At 38.9% G+C, this 18369-nt stretch overlaps 1 protein-coding gene across 3 annotated transcripts in view; it reads left to right on the top strand.

Moving 5' to 3' along the window:
* The first annotated feature begins 779 nt into the window (after nt 1-779).
* Nucleotides 780-18369, top strand: part of ADAD1 (adenosine deaminase domain containing 1 (testis-specific)) — a 51046-nt gene continuing 33456 nt past the window's right edge. Inside the window, exons 1-5 of one of the 3 annotated variants that reach the window (XM_011978258.1) lie at nt 780-925; nt 1402-1581; nt 2322-2510; nt 5129-5296; nt 15720-15788. In XM_011978258.1, coding sequence (XP_011833648.1) covers nt 1410-1581; nt 2322-2510; nt 5129-5296; nt 15720-15788 — 598 coding nt within the window. In that variant the 5' untranslated portion in view covers nt 780-925; nt 1402-1409. Of the gene's footprint in view, nt 1025-1401; nt 1582-2321; nt 2511-5128; nt 5297-15719; nt 15789-18369 lie in introns of all 3 variants that reach the window. The other 2 variants (XM_011978259.1, XM_011978257.1) reach the window with 2 other exon arrangements.

Genomic DNA, 18369 nt, shown 5'->3' with positions numbered 1-18369 from the left:
CTTTTTTAAAAAAAGAGATTTACATTTGACTTCATTACTGAGAAAACTTATCCCTATAAAAAGGCAGATAGGCACTGAAATTTTGTTATAACAAAGTTACTTAATTCTTTGGATTACTTTTTGTTTACATGCTGAAATCTGTTGGGTGACTTAGTATTCTTATTTTCCACGAACGACCACCTAACACCTCGAGTAGGGCCTCCTTCAACCTTTAGGAGAGCAAAGAATTGAAAACATCCACACTGCATTTGTCATCCGGATAGCAGAGCCATTTGCCCTCAAAGACCCCATCTGTTTTCATGATTGTTCGCTCACTGGCCAAGCTTCAGGACGTGTGAGGTAGTTTTTCTGTAAACAGGAAGGCCACCGTGGAGGTCAAGCTTCCCCATGGGCACCTTCTCAGATTGCAATTGGGGATGAAATGAGGGGTTTTCTTGAAACCCTCACGCAGGTACCCCTTGGGCAGCCTTAAACTGCTCGGGGGAAGGAGGCCCCAGGCACAGACAACTGCAGTAGAAACAATCATCCCTACAGTGCTCTGTCAGGGCTACTGCGGGGCACGGGATGGTAGGGAGGAGGCCAAACTGCGCGATTTTACCTGGTTTCTCCAGAAGGGGAAGGTGGCCAGTTGGACCTGGTCCTTGTGTTCGGAGAACACAGTCGACGTCACGCAAGCCTCGAACGCGTGCGAAGGTCGGCGTCTCTTCCCTGGGTGACGCAGGACGCGGAGGGCGGCGGCAAGACGCTGGCGCAAGCGCGGCCCAGGAGCGCCGGCCTCCGAGACGGTTAGTGATTGGACGAAGCAGGGCGCGGGGGCGCAGGTCCGGGTCCTGCAGGGGCACCGCGAGGGCTCTTTTGAAAGATGCGGCCCTGACCCTGTGGACCTCGCGCGGAGCGGCCTGAAGCGAGAAGTTGAGGCTGGGAGGTGGGAGCAACGGCGGCGGCAGCCGCCTCCGAGCCCCCGGCCTGAGGCGCAGCAGCAGCTTCCCGTCTGCCCACATAGAGGGCAGGAAGGACAACTTTGGTGGGTAGAGGTTGGTCTAGGACTAAGGAGGCCACCGACGAGCTGATTTTTTTTTTTCTTCTCTTCTTTTTTCCTGACCTTGCTGATATCTTCCCTAACTCCCCAGTAGTTTTAAGGTATTTTACACGGACCTCTCTATGTTCCTTCTTTCCTCCTTTGTAGCAGAGGTTTAGGGAAGGGATTCAGGAGAGAAGAGGTCCGTGTCTATGAAAACTCAAAAAGCAGTCCTGAGATCAGTTCAAGAGGGATTTGACTCTACATCCGAATATGTGCCAAGGCCATTGATGGAAATAACGGGGGGGTGTGGTTTGAAGAAAACATTTTCAGTTTATATAGTGTTTTGTCTTGTTTTCTGCCAATTTTATCGTGACCTCTAGGTGAGAAAATGGCTAGCAACAATCATTGGTTTCAGAGTTCGCAGGTCCCCAGCTTTGCCCAGATGCTGAAAAAGAACCTGCCAGTTCAACCAGCGACACAGACGATAACTACACCCACAGGATGTTCCTCAGAAAGTTACAGCCTGTCCAAGATGGCATCCAAGGTTACGCAAGTAACGGGTACGACTTTTTTCATTTGTAACAATGAATCAGTTCTTTAAGATTCTGAGATGGCCAGTAAGTTCTGTCGAGCCTCTGGTTTAAAGGTTTCCTGGTTGTATAGACATTTACCCATGGCCGTGTTCCACCTGGAGCTGGCATCTGACTCAACACTTGGAGGAGGCCTGTAGAGCTCTTTACCTGTGCCGCTCGTTTAACCATCTGTTACCACCTTGACTGTTCACCCCACTTCAAGTGTGGCTTGCCTTTCTGAGGTGAGGCGTAAGGGAAGACACTGGACTTACACTGTTCTGTATTCCACATAGCACTTATTGTAGTATTAGGTATAAAGCAGGGGCAAACATACTTTAAAATTCGATTGAATCCAGTGAGAAAAATAGTGGATGGGAGCCAGAAGCCACGTTTTAGTCCCAGATCTGTGTCTTTCTGTATTCTAGGCCTTAGTGACATTATCTGTAAAAATGGCTTGGTTTCTGAAGGACCCTGACGTCAGTAAAATTCCATGACCCTTGATACCACTTAACAATACATGTCGATGTTACTTTTTTGCAAAATAGTCTTAGTACTCGATAGATGCAATAACATGTGGTGCTTGTCATGTGTGCCAAAACTGTTTAATAGAAACTTAAGAAAAACTTATGACGAAGTGAATCTGGGATAACCTTCCATTTCAGGGAGCATTTAGTGCTTTTGCTCATTTTTTTAAAAACCAAATTGACAAGTATAACATTTGTTTTTAGGTAATTTTCCAGAACCATTGCTTTCCAAAAATCTTTCATCTATTTCAAATCCTGTGCTTCCTCCAAAAAAAATACCTAAGGAATTTATAATGAAATACAAACGTGGAGAGATAAATCCTGTGTCAGCCTTGCACCAGTTTGCACAAATGCAGCGAGTTCAGCTTGACCTTAAGGAAACTGTGACAACAGGCAAGTGTAAAATTGTATTTGTCTTAAAAACCAAAACCAAAAGTATAGCACAATAATGGTGCTAAATTTAGTTCTTTCATCTAATATTGGGGTTAGGTAACTGATTGTATGTTTTCACAAGAATACTTAAATGTTTGTGTTCACACGTCTTTAGCCATTGCTGCCTCTACAAATAACTCACATATACCAAAGTTTTATAATCATTGAATTGTAATTTTTTTATGTGTGGCTAGCTGAATGGAAATTAGTCTCATGGACTATTTTGGGGTATAATTACTTCTTGTATCATAAACATGCTTTTGTAAAGATGTTAAATATTTGGACTATGATTATTTAATGAGAAGGATTCTGTGAGGATGATGCCTAAGAAAAGTTAAGGTCAAATTTGCCTTCTGAAACTCAAGCATTCGATTACATGATTAGTACTTTGTCTGCAGACTAGTCTGTTACAGTTTTCTCAATTCTCCATTAAACTCCCCAATCAGAATAATCTGTAACCATGCTGTGTTTGTGAAAGGCTACAGGAGTACAGATAAGGAAAATGTAGAAAGTAGTTTCTGATCTCTTCACATTATAGCCAATGATTAGGAAGATTTTAGGAAAGTGGAGGAATAAGTGCTCTTAAGAGGCCTTGACAGCTTAAAATTTTAAATTTTAAAAACTCTGTGTATACGTATGTGTATGTGTTTGTACACACACACGAGTAGTTAGATTTTTTCTTTAATTTTCCTGGTGCTAACTTGCCAGTATGGATGTCAAAGCTAACATCTTTGCTAAATAATTTTAACATGTCAAGATTTTGGTAAAGATAGTCACAGCGACATCAAGTTTCAGTCTGTTGTTTTGGATGAAATACCCATAAACTAACAGGTGACAGAAATAATATCTTAACATACATGGTGGTGGTAATGTAGGAGGTGGACTTAATTTCCATGTAACTAGTTAGCTTTCCTCCAGTAATCTCAGACTGCTCTTGGAAAATGTAAGCTATTGGTCATTGTAAGAAAAAATAAATGATCAGGACAAATCTTCACTGCTCTGAGAAAAAAACTACTAAAAAACATGACCTGTTGGTTAATGGTGTACATTTTATGCTCAAAGTATAGTTCAATAATCCAGTGGGTTTGGTAGTGAAACCACAGTGTCAGAATTTTTAAATAGCTCTACATGTGATTTAAATTTACACTAAAGTTTGAGAACCCGAGTTACAAACAGGCTAAAGCTTAAAGGCCCCGCATTCTGACACAGGAGACTTACTAATAAATTTCAGGTGAAATATCTTTTTTTCTTTAGATAGAGGCTCTCACTCTGTTGTCCAGGCTGGAGTGCAATGGTGATCCTCCCACCCCAGCCTCCCAAATAGCTAAGACTGCTGCAGGTATCCACCACCAGGCCTGGCTAATTTTCAAAATGTTCTGTAGAGAAGGTGTCTCACTATATTGCCTAGGCTGACCTCGAACTCCTGGCATCAAGAGATCCTCCAACCTCAGCCTCCCAAAGTGATGGGATTATGGGTGTGAGCCAGTGCACCCAGCCAAGATGTGTGATATACATAAGAATCATCTGGGCCACTTGTTAATTATACAAAATGCTCTCTGATTTAGTAAACCTGGATTGGAACCCAGGTGATCAGGAAGGAAGGAACTTGGGAAACTGAAGTCTGAGATGTTATAGGGAAAGCAGTTTACCCAGAAGCAGTCAGGAGTTGCTTGTAAAACGTTGATGTACATATTAAAGAGTTAATGTAACATACTTGTGAGTATGTGAGGAAATAAGATAGTGGGGTTTATGTGTGGCAGCATTGTATGTAGCCATCCGTAACCAAAGAATGGACAGTCAGATTCCTAAAGGCCTGCTAAAGTCTAAATACTAACAAGCAAAACTTCGAACAGAAGAACCTTTGACCTGTAAATACACGAGACAAGACAATACCATTTCATTTTTCATCCAAATATAAAAGCTAGGTAAAGAAATTGTGATGACTGTACATTCTGTTTAATTCTTTAGTTTATCATTATGTTTTGGTTTTCTCTTCCTCTCTCCCCCTCTCCCCGCCTCCCCTCCCACTCCCCAACCTCTACAGCTGTAATGGGTCGAGTTGCTTCTCGTAATGCCCTGATAGGTACACAGGGTTTCTTCAAAGGGATCTCTTATATTCTGGAGCTTGAAAGTGTATTAGGGCAATCCAAGGGGTAGGAGAATTTCAGCTTTCTTTGTATTAAAGTTTTAAAGACATTTGTATTTAAGTTTTAAAGACGTGAGATGTTACCTGAAATCTCCACATTTTATCTCTCATTGGCCGTTTGACATGTAGTGGAGTGTTTACCATTGCCAGGAATTATACTAGACACTCCACATGTGATCAGTACTCTATTACTGGCCCTATTACTCATACTGAATCTGGAGCCAGCCTAGCTGCTTGAATCCTCAGAGTTAGTTCAGACACCCATTAGGCTTTAGCTTTAACCCCTATTGGTCCTACAAAAAGACTTGTAAAGTTGGTGTTTAGAAGGTAGTTTTTGAGAATTTTTGTACTGGAATGTTTTCCCATGTAGAGACATTGTTTGCAAGAATACAGTAAAAATTATTGTAGCATTCATTCTGAGTTCTTTTTCAAGGTAATGTTATGGGACCGTATTTTGCCTTTTGTGCTGTGGTGGATGGTATTCAGTACAAGACTGGACTGGGACAGAATAAAAAGGAGTCTAGATCCAATGCAGCAAAATTAGCTCTTGATGAGCTTCTACAACTGGATGAACCTGAACCACGAATTTTGGAAACATCAGGTAAATACTCTTGGTTATAAAGTATTTATAAAAGGTATAATTTTTCAAAAGGAATCACCTGAAAGATTTATGTTAATGAGAGTTACTTGGCAACTACAAGACAGATGTTGCAGGATTTGAATAATTGATTTCAGTTGCTGTCCACTGATGTATTTAATAGTAGTTAAAATGCTCTTGCATATTTCAGCACTGGCAGGTATAATCATGTTGCTAAACTGTCTGGTAACTTGTCAGATTGTTAATGGGTTTGAGTCCTAAAATATAGTTTTGTTTGTAATTTGTTAGATTCTTATTATGAATGTAATATTGTACATTTAATACTTAGAGGTTTTAAATGCAGCGTTTGTGAAGTTTGTGTTAAATTCAGTAAATGGTAGAATTACTTGAGAAAATGACCTAAGGTAGCATAGCAAATAGATTAAGTGTGTAAACTCCAGAATTAGATTGCTTAGGTTGGAATATTGACCCTATGCTGGCAAGTTGTTTGCCCTCTAAATCTGTTTCATTTGGAGAGGGGGGACAGTGATAGTTGCTACCTTCTATGGTTGTCACTAGGATTAAACAATGCATGCAAAGTCCTTAACCAGTGCATACTGAAGAATACACAATCAAATTACAAAATATTTAAAATACTTTGTTGAACTCAAGTTAAAACATACCTATAGAATTTCCTAAGCATCCAATTGAATTATCAGAAAATATATTGATGATTAGTTTTTCATACCTTTTCCTTAATAGCTTTCAAAATGTTTATGTACGACTAGCAAATGTTTGGCCCAGTGGTCTGCAAACTTTAGTTTCTAAACATTTATTTTTTTTCCTCCGTAAAAATTAAGGTAGCATTTAACCATGTCTACTGCCACTACTTTGAAAATTAAGGCAGCTTTTACCTATCTCTGCTGTCGGCACTTCTGTATTCATTATTGTTTTCTCCAAAAAGTGCCAATAGTGCCTTAATGACAACGAAAAGTTCTTTAACAATATATTCTATCTTGGGCTAGAGCCTGAAAAAATAATAAGGTCATCTTTTTCCCTATAGTGAGCTACAGTTTCTGTTACAGGAAGTCAGGGACCCTGAACGGAGGGACTGGCTGAAGCCATGGTGGAAGAACATAAATTGTGAAGATTTCATGGACATTTATTAGTTCCCCAAATTAATAGTTTTATAATTTCTTACGCCTGTCTTTACTGCAGTCTCTGAACATAAATTGTTAAGATTTCATGGACACTTATCACTTCCCCAATCAATACTCTCGTGATTTCCTATGCCTGTCTTTAATCTCTTAGTCCCATCATCTTTGTAAGCTGAGGATGAATGTCGCCTCAGGACCCTGTGATAATTCCGTTAACTGCACAAATTGTTTGTGTAGCATGTGTATTTGAACAGTATGAAATCTGGGCACCTTAAGAACAGGATAACAGCAATTTTCAGGGAACGAGGGAGATAACCTTAAAGTCTGGCTGCCTGTGGGCTAGGCGGAACAGAGCCATATTTCTCTTCTTTCAAAAGCAAATAGGAGAAATATTGCTGAATTCTTTTTCTCAGCAAGGAACATCCCTGAGAAAGAGAATGCATTCCCAAGGGAAGGTCTCTAAAATGCCTGCTTTAGGAACGTCTGTGTTTTACGATTGTAGATAAGGGATGAAATAAGCCCCAGTCTCATGTAGTGCTCCCAGGCTTATCAGGACAAGGAAATTCCTGTCTAATACATTTTGGTCAGAGCGGTTGTCTGCTCTCAAGCCCTGTCTCCTAATAAGATGTTATCAATGATAATGTGTGCCCAAAGCTTTATTAGCGATTTTAATGTTGCCCTAGTCCTGTGATCTCGCCCTGCCTCCATTTGCCTTGTGATATTTTATTACCTTGTGAAGCATGTGATCTCTGTGACCACACCCTATTCGTACACTCCCTCCCCTTTTGAAAATCACTAATAAAACCTTGCTGGTTTTGTGCCTTGGGGGACATCACAGAACCTGCCGACATGTGATGTCTTCCCCCGGGGCACCCAGCTTTAAAATTTCTCCTTTTGTACTCTTTCCCTTTATTTCTGAGACCAGCCAACACTTAGGGAAATAGAAAAGAACTTACGTGAAATAACGTTGAATTATCGGGGGCTGGTTTTCCCCCCGATAAGTTTCTTCTTTAATTTGTCTATTCTAGACAACTGAGTTTAAAACATCTATTTGTCTTATGAAAGGATGTAGAAGATAAGAGTTCAGTATTCATTTCTTTGCTTTTCTCTATTGATAGTTTTTCTGGTGTTCTCCTTATTCACAACATAAAACTTTTAAAACTTTAGTTTTTTTCAAAATTTTGAGCTCATCACTGTTTTAAAATTATTTTTCATGTATGTCTTCATTAATATTTTGCACATGGTTTTTTTATGTAGTGTTTTTTGTTTTGTTTTGTTTGAGACAGAGTCTCACTCTGTCACCCAGGCTGGAGTGCAGTGGTGCCATCTCTGCTTACTGCAACCTCCGCCTTCCAGATTCAAGTGATTCTCATGCCTCAACCTCCCTAGTAGCTGGGATTATAGGTGCCTGCCACCACACCCAGCTAATTTTTGTATTTTTAGTAGAGACAGGTTTCACCATGTTGGCCAGGCTGGTTTGAACTCCTAATGATCCTCCCACCTCAGCCTCCCAAAGTGCTAGGATTATAGGCATGAGCCACTGTGCCTGACCTGATGTAGTTTTTTTGTTTGTTTTTTGTTTGTTTTTTTTTTGTTTTTTTGGTTTTTTTTTAATTAAAAATGATACATGGGCAGAACATACCAGTTTGTTGTACATAGATATACATGTGCCATGGTGGTTTGCTTTACCTATTAACCCATCCTCTGTTCCCTTCTCTAACTCTCACCCCCTAAAAGACTCTGGTGTGTGTTGTTCCCCTCTCTCTGTCCATGTGTTCTCAATGTTTAACTCCCACTTATGAGTGAGAACTACAGTATTTGGTTTTCTGTTCCTGTGTTAGTTTGCTGAGGTTGATGGCTTCTGGCTTCATCCATGTCCCTGCAGAGGACATGATCTCATTCCTTTTTATGGCCACATAGTATTCTATGTACCACATTTTCTTTATCCAGTCTATCGTTGATGGCCATTTGGGTTGGTTCCATGTCTTTGCTATTGTAAATAGTGCTGCACTAAACATGCATGTGCATGTGTCTTTATAGTAGAATGATTTATATTCCTTTGGGTATATACCCAGTAATGGTATTGCTGGGTCAAATGGTATTTCTGGTTCTGATCCTTGAAGAATCACCATACTGTCCTCCACAGTGGTTAAACTAATTTACATTCCCACCAACAATATAAAAGCATTCCTATTTCTTCACAGCCTCACCAGCATCTATTGTTTCCTGACTTTTTAGTAGTAGCCATTCTGACTGGCATGAGTTGGTATCTCATTGTGGTTTTGATTTGCATTTTTCTGATGATCAGTGATGTTGATCTTGCTTTTTTTCATATGTTTTTTGGCCACTTAAATTCTTCTTTTGAGAAGTGTCTGTTCATATCTGTTGCCCATCTTTTGATGGGATTGTCTTTTCTTGTAAATATGTTTAAGTTCCTTGTAAATTCTGGATATTAGACCTTTGTCAGATGTGTAGATTGCAAAAATTTTCTCCCGATTTGTAGGTTGCCTGTTTACTCTGGTCATAGTTTCTTTTGCTGTGCAGTTGCTCTTCCATTTGATTAGATCACCTTTGTCAATTTTGGCTTTTGTTGCAATTGATTTTGGCATTTTTATCATGAAGTCTTTGCCCATGCCTGTGTCCTGAATGGTATTGCCTAGGTTTTCTTCTAGGGTTTTTATGGTTTTGGGCTTTACATTTAAGTCTTTAATCCATCTTGAGTTAATTTTTGTATAAGGTGTAAGGAAGGGGTAGAGTTTCAGTTTTCTGCATATGACCAGCCAGTTTTCCCAGCACCATTTACTGAATAGGAGATCCTTTCCCCTTTGCTTGTTTTTGTCCAGTTTGTCGTAGATCAGATGGTTGTAGATGTGTGGAGTTATTTCTGAGGTATCTGTTCTGCTCCAATGGTCTATATATCCGTTTTAGTACCAGTACCATGCTGTTTTGGTTACTGTAGCCTTGTAGTATAGTTTGAAGTCAGGTAGCATGGTGCCTCCAGCTTTGTTCTTTTTGCTTAGGATTGTCTTGGCTATATGGGGTCTTCTTTGATTTCATATGAAATTTGAAATAGTTTTCTAATTCTGTGAAGAATGTCAGTGGTAGTTTAGGAAAGTAGCATTGAATCTATAAATTACTTTGGGCAGTATGACCATTTTCACAATATTGATTCTTCTACCCATGAGGATGGAATGTTTTTCCATTTGTTTGTGTCCCTTCTTATTTCCCTGAGGAGTGGTTTGTAGTTCTTCTTGAAGAGGTCCTTCACATTCCTTGTTAGCTGTATTCCTAGGTATTTTATTCTCTTTGTAGTGATTGTGAATGGGAGTTTATTCATGCTTTGGCTTTCTGCTTGCTTACTGTTGGTGTAAAGGAATGCTTGTGATTTTTGCACATTGATTTTGTATCCTGAGACTTTGCTGAAGTTACTTCTCAGTTCAGGAAGTTTTGGAGCTGAAAAGATGGGGTTTTCTAAATACAAAATCATGTCTACAAACAGAGACAACTTGACTTCCTCTCTTCCTATTTGAATACCTTTTATTTCTTTCTCTTCCCTGATTGCCCTGGCCAGAACTTCCAAAACTATGTTGAATAGGAGTAGTAAGAGAAGGCATCCTTGTCTTGTGCCAGTTTTCAAAGGGAATGTTTCCAGCTTTTGCCCATTCAATATATTGGCTTTGGTTTGTAATAAATAGCTCTTATTATTTTGAGCCATGTTCCATCAATACCTTGTATATTGGGAGTTTTTAACATGAACGGATGTTGAATTTTATCAAAGGCCTTTTCTGCATTTATTAAGATAGTCATGTGGTTTTTGTCTTTGGTTCTGTTTATATGATGGATTACATTTATTGATTTATGTATGTTGAACCAGCCTTGCATTCCAGGGATGAAGCCGACTTGATTGTGGTGAATAAGTTTTTTGATGTGCTGCTGGATTTCATTTGCCAGTGTTTTATTGCAGATTTTTCCATAGATGTTCATTAGGTGTATTGGCCTGAAGTTTTCCTTTTTTGTTGTGTCTCTTCCTGGGTTTAGTATCAGGATGATGCTGGCTTCATAAAATGAGTTAGGGAGGAGTCCTTCCTTTTCCATTGTTTGGAATAGTTTCAGAAGGAATGGTACCAGCTCCTCTTTGTATTTCTGGTAGAATTCAGCTGTGAATCCATCTGGTCCTCAACTTTTTTTTGGTTGGTAGGCTATTAATTACTGCCTCAATTTCAGAACTTGTTAGTGGTCTATTCAGGGATTTGACTTCTTCCTCGTTTAGTCTTAGGAGGGTGTATGCATCCAGGAATTTATCCATTTCTTCCAGATTTTCTAGTTTATTTTTGTAGAGGTGTTTGTAGCATTCTCTGATGATAGTTTGTATTTCTGTGGAGTCAGTGGTGATATCCCCTTTATCATTTTTTATTGTATCTGTTTGATCCTTCTCCCTTCTTCTTTATTAGTCTAGCTAGCAGTCTATTTTGTTAATTTGTTAAAAAAAAAAAAAAAAAAAAAAAAAACCAGTTCCTGTATTCGATTTTTTTGGATGGCTTCTCATGTCTCTGTCTCCTTCAGTTCTGCTCTGATCTTAGTTATTTCTTTAGTTTTTGGATTAGTTTACTCTTGCCTCTCAAGCTCTTTTAACTGATGTTTGGGTATCAATATCAGATCTTTCTAGCTTTCTGATGTGGGCATTTAGTGCTATAAATTTCCCTCTTAACACTACTTTAGCTGTGTCCCAGAGATTCTGGTACATTGTCTCTTTGTTCTCATTGGTTTCAAAGAACTTATTGATTTCTGCCTTAATTTCATTATTTACCCAGGAATCATTCAGAAACAGGTTGTTCGATTTCCAATAAATCATGTGGTCTTGAGTGAGTTTCTTAACCCGGAGTTCTAATTTTATTGCCCTGTGGTCTGACAGTCTGTTTGTTAGGATTTCAGTTCTTTTGCATTTGCTGAGGAGTGTTTTACTTCCAATTACGTGGTTGATTTTAGAATTAAGTGCCATGTGGCACTGAGAAGAATGTATATTCTGTTGATTTGGGGTGGAGAATTCTGTAAATATCTGCCAGGTCCACTTGATCCAGAGCTGAGTTCAAATCCTCAATATGCTTGTTAATTTTCTGTCTCATTGATCTGTCTAATACTGACAGTATGGTGTTCAAGTCTCCCACTATTATTGTGTGGGACTCTAAGTCTCTTTGTAGGTTTCTAAGAATTTGTTTTATGAATCTGGGTGCTCCTATATTGGGTGCATATATATTTAGAATAGCTCTTCTTGTTGAATTGTTCCCTTTACCATTATGTAATGCCCTCCTTTGTCTTTTTTGATCTTTGTTGGTTTAAAGTCTGTTTTGTCAGAGACTAGGATTGCAACCTCTGCTTTTTTCGCTTTCCATTTACTTGGTAGATTTTTCCTCCATCCCTTTATTTTGAGCCTGTTTGTGTCTTTGCACATAAGATGGATCTCCTGAATACAGCACACCAATGGGTCTTGACTCCTTACCCAGTTTGCCAGTCTGTGTGCTTTAATTGGGGCATTTAGCCCATTTACATTTAAGGTTAGTGTTGTTACATGTGAATTTGATCCTGTCATCATGATGCTATTTGGCTATTTTGCACACTACTTGATGCACTAGTTTATTCATAGTGTCATTGGTCTTTATATTTTGGTGTGTTTTTGCAGTGGCTGGTTCCAGTTTTTCATTTCCGTATTTAGTGCTTCTTTCAGGAGTTCTTGCAGGGCACATCTGGTGGTAATGAAATCCCTCAGCATTTGCTTCTCTGGAAAGGATTTTATTTCTTCTTCACTGATGAAGCTTAGTTTGGCTGGATATGAAATTCTGGGTTGATAATTCTTTTCTTTAAGAATGTTGAACATTGGCCCCCAATCTCTTCTGGCTTGTAGAGTTTCTGCTGAGAGGTCCACTGTTAGTCTGATGAGTTTCCCTTTGTAGGTGACTGGCCTTTCTCTCTGGCTGCCCTTAACAGGTTTTCCTTCATTTCAGCCTTGGAGAATCTGATGATTATGTGTCTTGGGGTTGATATTCTTGTGGAGTATCTTAATGGTGTTCTCTGTATTTCCTGAATTTGCGTGTTGTCCTGTCTTGCTAGGTTGTGGAAGTTCTCCTGGATACCATCCTGAAGTGTGTTTTCCAGCTTGTTTCCATTCTCCCTGTCTCCTTCTGGTACTCCAATCAATCACAGGTTCGGTCTTTTTATGAAGTCCCATATTTATTAGAGTCTTTGTTCATTCCTTTTCATTTTTTTTTTTTTTGATCTATTCTTGTTTGCATGTCTTATTTCAGTGAGGTGGTCTTCAAATTCTGATACCCTTTTTTCTGCTTGGTCGATTCAGCTGTTGATACTTGTATATGCTTCACAAAGTTCTCAGGCTGTGTTTTTCAGCTCCATCAGGTAGTTTATCTGAACTGGTTATTCTAGTTAGCAATTCCTCTGTCCTTTTATAAAGGTTCTTAGCTTGCTTCTTTGCATTGGGTTAGAACATGCTCCTTTTAGCTCAGCATAGTTTTATTACCCATCTTCTGAATCATACTTCTGTCAGTTTGTCCATCTGATCCTCCATTCAGTTATGTGCCCTTGATGGAGAGACATTGTGATCATTTGTAGGAAAAGAGGCGCTCTGGCCTTTTGGATTTTCAGTGTTTTTTCATTGATTCTTTTTCATCTTCATGAGATTGTCTAGTTTCAGTCTTTGAGCCTGCTGACCCTTGGATAGGGTTTTTGGGGAGCTTTTTTGTTCTTGTTGATGCTATTGTTGCTTTCTGCTTGTTAGTTTTTCTTTCAGTAGTCAGGTCCCTCTTCTGTAAGGCTGCTGCAGTTTGCTGGGGGTTCACTTCAGGCGCTATTTATCTGATTCTCTCCCGTGCCTGGAGATGTCACTCAGGGAGGCTGGAGAACAGCAAAGATGGGTGCCTGCTCCTCCCTCTGGGGCCTCTGACTTTGAGTGGCACCAACCTGATGCCGGTAGGATCACTCCTGTATAATGTGCGTGACAACCCCTATTTGAATGTCTCACCCAGTTGAGTGGCACGGGGAGCAGGACTTGCTTAACAGAGCACTTTGTCCTTTGTTGGAGAGGGTGTGCTTCGCTGGGGAGAAACCCACTTCTCTGTGCTGCCCGGATTCCTCAGAACTACCAGGAGGAGAGGCTAAGTCTGCTGGTCCACAGAGATTGCCGCCACCCTTCCCACTTAGGGGCTCAGGCCCAGGGAGATCCAAATTCTGTCCGTGAGCCTCTAGCTGCAGTTATTGGAGATCCTGCAGGGAAACCCCCCACCCAGTGAGGAAGGATGGGTCAGATTTAGGCCTGAAGATGTCCTCTGGCCACAGACTGTCACAGCCAGTATGTTGGGCTGTGGGGACAAGTCTTGGTACTTGTTTCTTTTGTTTGTTTGTTTTTTGTTTTGAGACAGTCTCTCTGTCACTCATACTGGAGGGCAATGGCACAGTCTCAGCTCACTGCAACCTCCATCTTCCAGGTTCAAGTGATTCTCGTACTTCAGCTTCCTGAGTAGCTGAGATTACAGATGCACGCCACCATGCCCACCTAATCTTTGTATTTTGAGTAAAGATGGGGTTTCGCCATGTTGCCTAGGCTGGTCTCAAACTCTCGGCCTTAAGTGATCTGCCCAACTAAGCCTCCCAAAGTGCTGGGATTACAAGCGTGAGGCAACGTGCCTGGCCTTGTACTTGGTGTTTTAAAACACAAAACATCTTGTACAGTCTTTCTTTCTTTGTTGAAATTATTTATGCCTAATAAACAGGATTTAGTATCTTTAATTTTCATTCCATGGAATTAAATCTATCTTTCTCTGAGTTTTAAAGTTCTGCTTATCTAAAATCCAGAATGTCAACAACTCTATTACTGCTGGGTTTATAACCAAAAGAAAATAAATTATTCTATCAAAAAGACACGTGCACTCTTATGTTCATCTCTACACTATTCACAACAACAAAGACATTGAATCAACCCAGGTGCCCATCAGTGGTAGATTGGATAAAGAAAGTGTGGTATATATACAACTGTGGACTACTATGCAGCCATTAAAAAAAATAAAGTCATGTCCTTTGCAGCAACATGGATGGAGCTGGAGGCCATAATCCTAAGCAAATGAACGCAGGAACAGAAAACTAAATACCTCAAGTTCTCACTTGTTGTTAATGTTAGGAGCTATGCATTAAGCATATATAGCCATAAATATTGGAACAGTAGACACTGTGGACTACTAAAGCGTGGGGGGATGTGGGGGTAAAAGAAAAACTACCTTTGGATACTATGCTTACAATCAGGGTGATGGAATCCATATTCCAAACCTCAGCATCATGCAGTATTCCCAGTTAACAAACCTACACATGTACCTCTTCTATCTAAAAAGTTGAAAATTTTTGAAAACAAAAAATATTTATGCTTTATAAATAATGTTACTGTATGGTATGGGGGATGTAGTGCTCTAAATAAATAAAACTGGAATTTCTTATCAGATTAAAAAAAAAAAGTCCAGAGTGTATGTATCTAAACCATACTTAGTATTTTTTTCTTTTACTGGTATGAGCTCTAAGGTGACATTGTCATCTTTGTTCATTTCTGTCTTCCTCAAAATTAATTCCAGCGAAGCAGTTCTGTTTGCTTTCTTTGTCTTTATGAATGATTCTTAGGAGAAACTGACTATTTTAATTGATACCTTGGCTTCTGGAGCTTCTTCCTTAAGTTTTCCTGATTATTATTATTATTATTATTTTGTCCACAGGTTTAGTGGTTTTTAAACTTTTTTCTGTGCTCCCTAACTTTGGAGACTAAATTGAAAAGCAGTTGTAAAGAGTAGGACTAAAAGCATTGAAAACTGTGAATGTAGCATTCCCTTAGAAAAATGTCCTGGTAAAATAGTGTTATTTATAAAATGATATACTTTACTCATTAATTTTTAATAGAACATTAATTTAAAATGTTTTTCAGAGTATTGTAAATAGAAAGTTGTTTACATGTATCTAAACTAGGACTTCATTTTAGCAGCTTTTCAGGATGTTTCATCTATTACAAAGCAAGCAATATTGTAGTATGAGATTAGGAAACTCAGAAATTTGTTTGCATAAACAATTTCAAAATAGGAAAGACATTTATCAGGGCTGAGCTAATGAGTATTTGATGGCCCAGAGTTGGCAAAAATACAGAAAAAAATAATTTTTGGATTGCTGTTTTATTACAGAACAAAAAAGAAATACCAGCTCTTTGGAATGTTGAAGTTTCATGTTTCCTTATGTTTTTGTTTTGTTTACAGGTCCTCCTCCTTTCCCTGCAGAACCTGTTGTTTTACCTGAACCAGCATATGTTTCAAAAGTACATTATGGTAGGAAAGTTTTTTGTGATGTTCTTCTTTAGAAGAGTAGCCCAATTAAAAATAGTAACAACATAATTAAAATAAGCATAGGTGTGAAAATGTACATTAACACTTTATCATCCAAACCTTTCACACTTCTACAGAAAGGAGAATTTTTTTCTATACTATGCTAAAAATGAAAGAAATAAGGAATGGAGAGGAAAGGCTGAAGAAAAGGTTTTTTTTTTTTTTTTTTTTTCCTATAAGGAGATGTTTTATCAATTTCATACATCTTTTTTAGAATTCTTTGTTTTGGTGGGCTTGTCATAAATGAAAACCAATAGCCTTCTGGTACTTGGAGGTCATTTGAAACATTCTTTTCAAATAATTTGTTTATTTAGTTTTAATGGCCATTATTTGTCACTCAAGCCTGAGAAAGCTGCAGCTTCAATTGAAGTTACTAGTTGTGTGACATAGTGTGGCCTAGTTGTGTGACCTGTTACTTCTCTGTGTACCTTTTTTACTCATCTGTAAAATAGTTATTACAGTAATTATCTCATAGGGTTATTATGAGGATTAAATGAATTCATAAATGTAAAATTCTTACATCAGTGCCTAGCACACCATAGATGCTCACTAAATAGTAACTAATATTATTTTATTATAACAATCACATTTCACATTGTATGATAGTTATTATATACTTTGCCTGTTAGATTATGAATATCCTGAAAGCTAAACAATTATTCTTAATTTTTACGTTTACTACCTAGTGAGCACACTTCAGACTTTAACAAGTATTTGTAAGAGGAAAAAGAAAAGGAACCTTTATTTTCCATTTTCCTCACCTGCAGGCTAGGATTTGAAAAGTTCTATGCCTATTCAGCATTCACTGTCTTTCTAAGACAGAGTAAAAGGCCTTGCACATTTATGTGCTTGCTTGAAAGAAAAGGACCAGACCAGGGAAAATAGGCCCTTTCAAAAGACAAAATCCACCAATAGTTAGATGTAGTGTCTGGCCTAACAGTTGTAAGAATTGATGAAGTGAGGGCAATGAGGGATCAGTCCTACAGCAGTGATCTCCTAATATGGGAAGAGGCTCTTGTCTTTCCTTTCAACTTCTGTGGACATTTTTAGTGAATAAGAGGATAGAATCCTAAGTTAAGGATGGCAAATAATATAGATTGCTATTACTTCAGGAAAACAGTGATAATCTGTGAGAAAGAATATGTAGTTTTTAAAAATACCAGGTTTGGTAGGCTCACGTCAGGAGACATATATTTGTCAGAAAAGGGAAAGCAAATTCTTTAAATTTATGGGTAAAAACAAGTTTTGAATGTTATAACTTTTGAAGAAGAACGATTTGAGACCCACAAACTATTGGGCCAGTTACAGAGGTAGTCAGTATTTCCCAGCCTGTCTGGTTTGCTGTATGTATATACATTTGTGTGTGTGTGTGTGTATGTACTTATTTATTTGAGATGGAGTTTTGCTCTTGTCACCCAGGCTGGAGTGCAGTGGCACAATCTCAGCTCACTGCAACCTCTGCCTCCCAGTTTCAAGCAATTCTCCTGCCTCAGGCTCCCAAGTAGCTGGAATTACAGACACCCACCACCAAACCCTGTCTCTACCTCTATTTTTAGTAGAGACAGGGTTTCACCATGTGGACGAGACTGGTCCTGACCTGTCCCCTGACCTCAAGCGATCTGCCTGCCTCAGCCTCCCAAGTACTGAGATTACAGGCGTAAGCCACCACGTCCAGCCTACTTTGCTAAATGGACCATATCTTCATTAAAAATAATGAGGCCCGGCACGGTGGCTCATGCCTATAATCCCAGCACTTTGTGAGGCCAAGGTGAGTGGATCATGAGGTTGGGAGTTCAAGACCAGCCTGGCCAATATGGTGAAACCCTGTCTCTACTAAAAATACAAAAATTAGCCAGGCGTGGTGGTGCATGCCTGTAGACCCAACTACTCGGGAGGCTGAGGCGGAAGAATCGCTTGAACCCGGGAGTCGGAGGTTGCAGTGAGCCAAAATTACGCTATTGCACTCCAGTCTGGGTGACAGAGCAAGACTCCATCTAAAAAAAAGAAAAATCCATAGATAACTTTTGATGTATATTCTTGATTATAAACTGTTCTATGGTAATCCTAGGTTACTTAGAACTATCTTCCTCCTCTTTCAAAATTTCTAGCTTTTTTAGTGAGAACATGGAACTGTATTAAGAATCTAAATGCTTAGTGGTTTGTAGTGGTTCTCAATGGGACAAATAATAAGAGAATGTATTTTGGTTGTCACAATGATTAGGGCATTCAGTGGGGTGCTGGTCATCTTGCAAAGTGTGTGGCACATACCTGTACAACAAAGAATTGTCTTGTGTCCAGTATGACTTTTGAATATATCATCAGACAAACTCTACAGATATAAATCAGTAGTCTGCTAGTATGTAATACTGACATATCTTTTTATAAGTTATCCAAAAAGCTCAATAACTCATATTCTTTTAGAATTGAAAACTTTGAAATCTCAGTCGTGACCTAAATTGTAAATTTGCTTACAGATATCTATAAATTATTAAATAATTTGATTGTAAGGTTATGATAAGAATAA

The sequence above is a fragment of the Mandrillus leucophaeus genome, unplaced genomic scaffold, assembly GCF_000951045.1.
Source record: "Mandrillus leucophaeus isolate KB7577 unplaced genomic scaffold, Mleu.le_1.0 Scaffold191, whole genome shotgun sequence".
Lineage (NCBI taxonomy): Eukaryota > Metazoa > Chordata > Mammalia > Primates > Cercopithecidae > Mandrillus > Mandrillus leucophaeus.
This window is presented reverse-complemented; position numbering and strand designations above follow the sequence as displayed.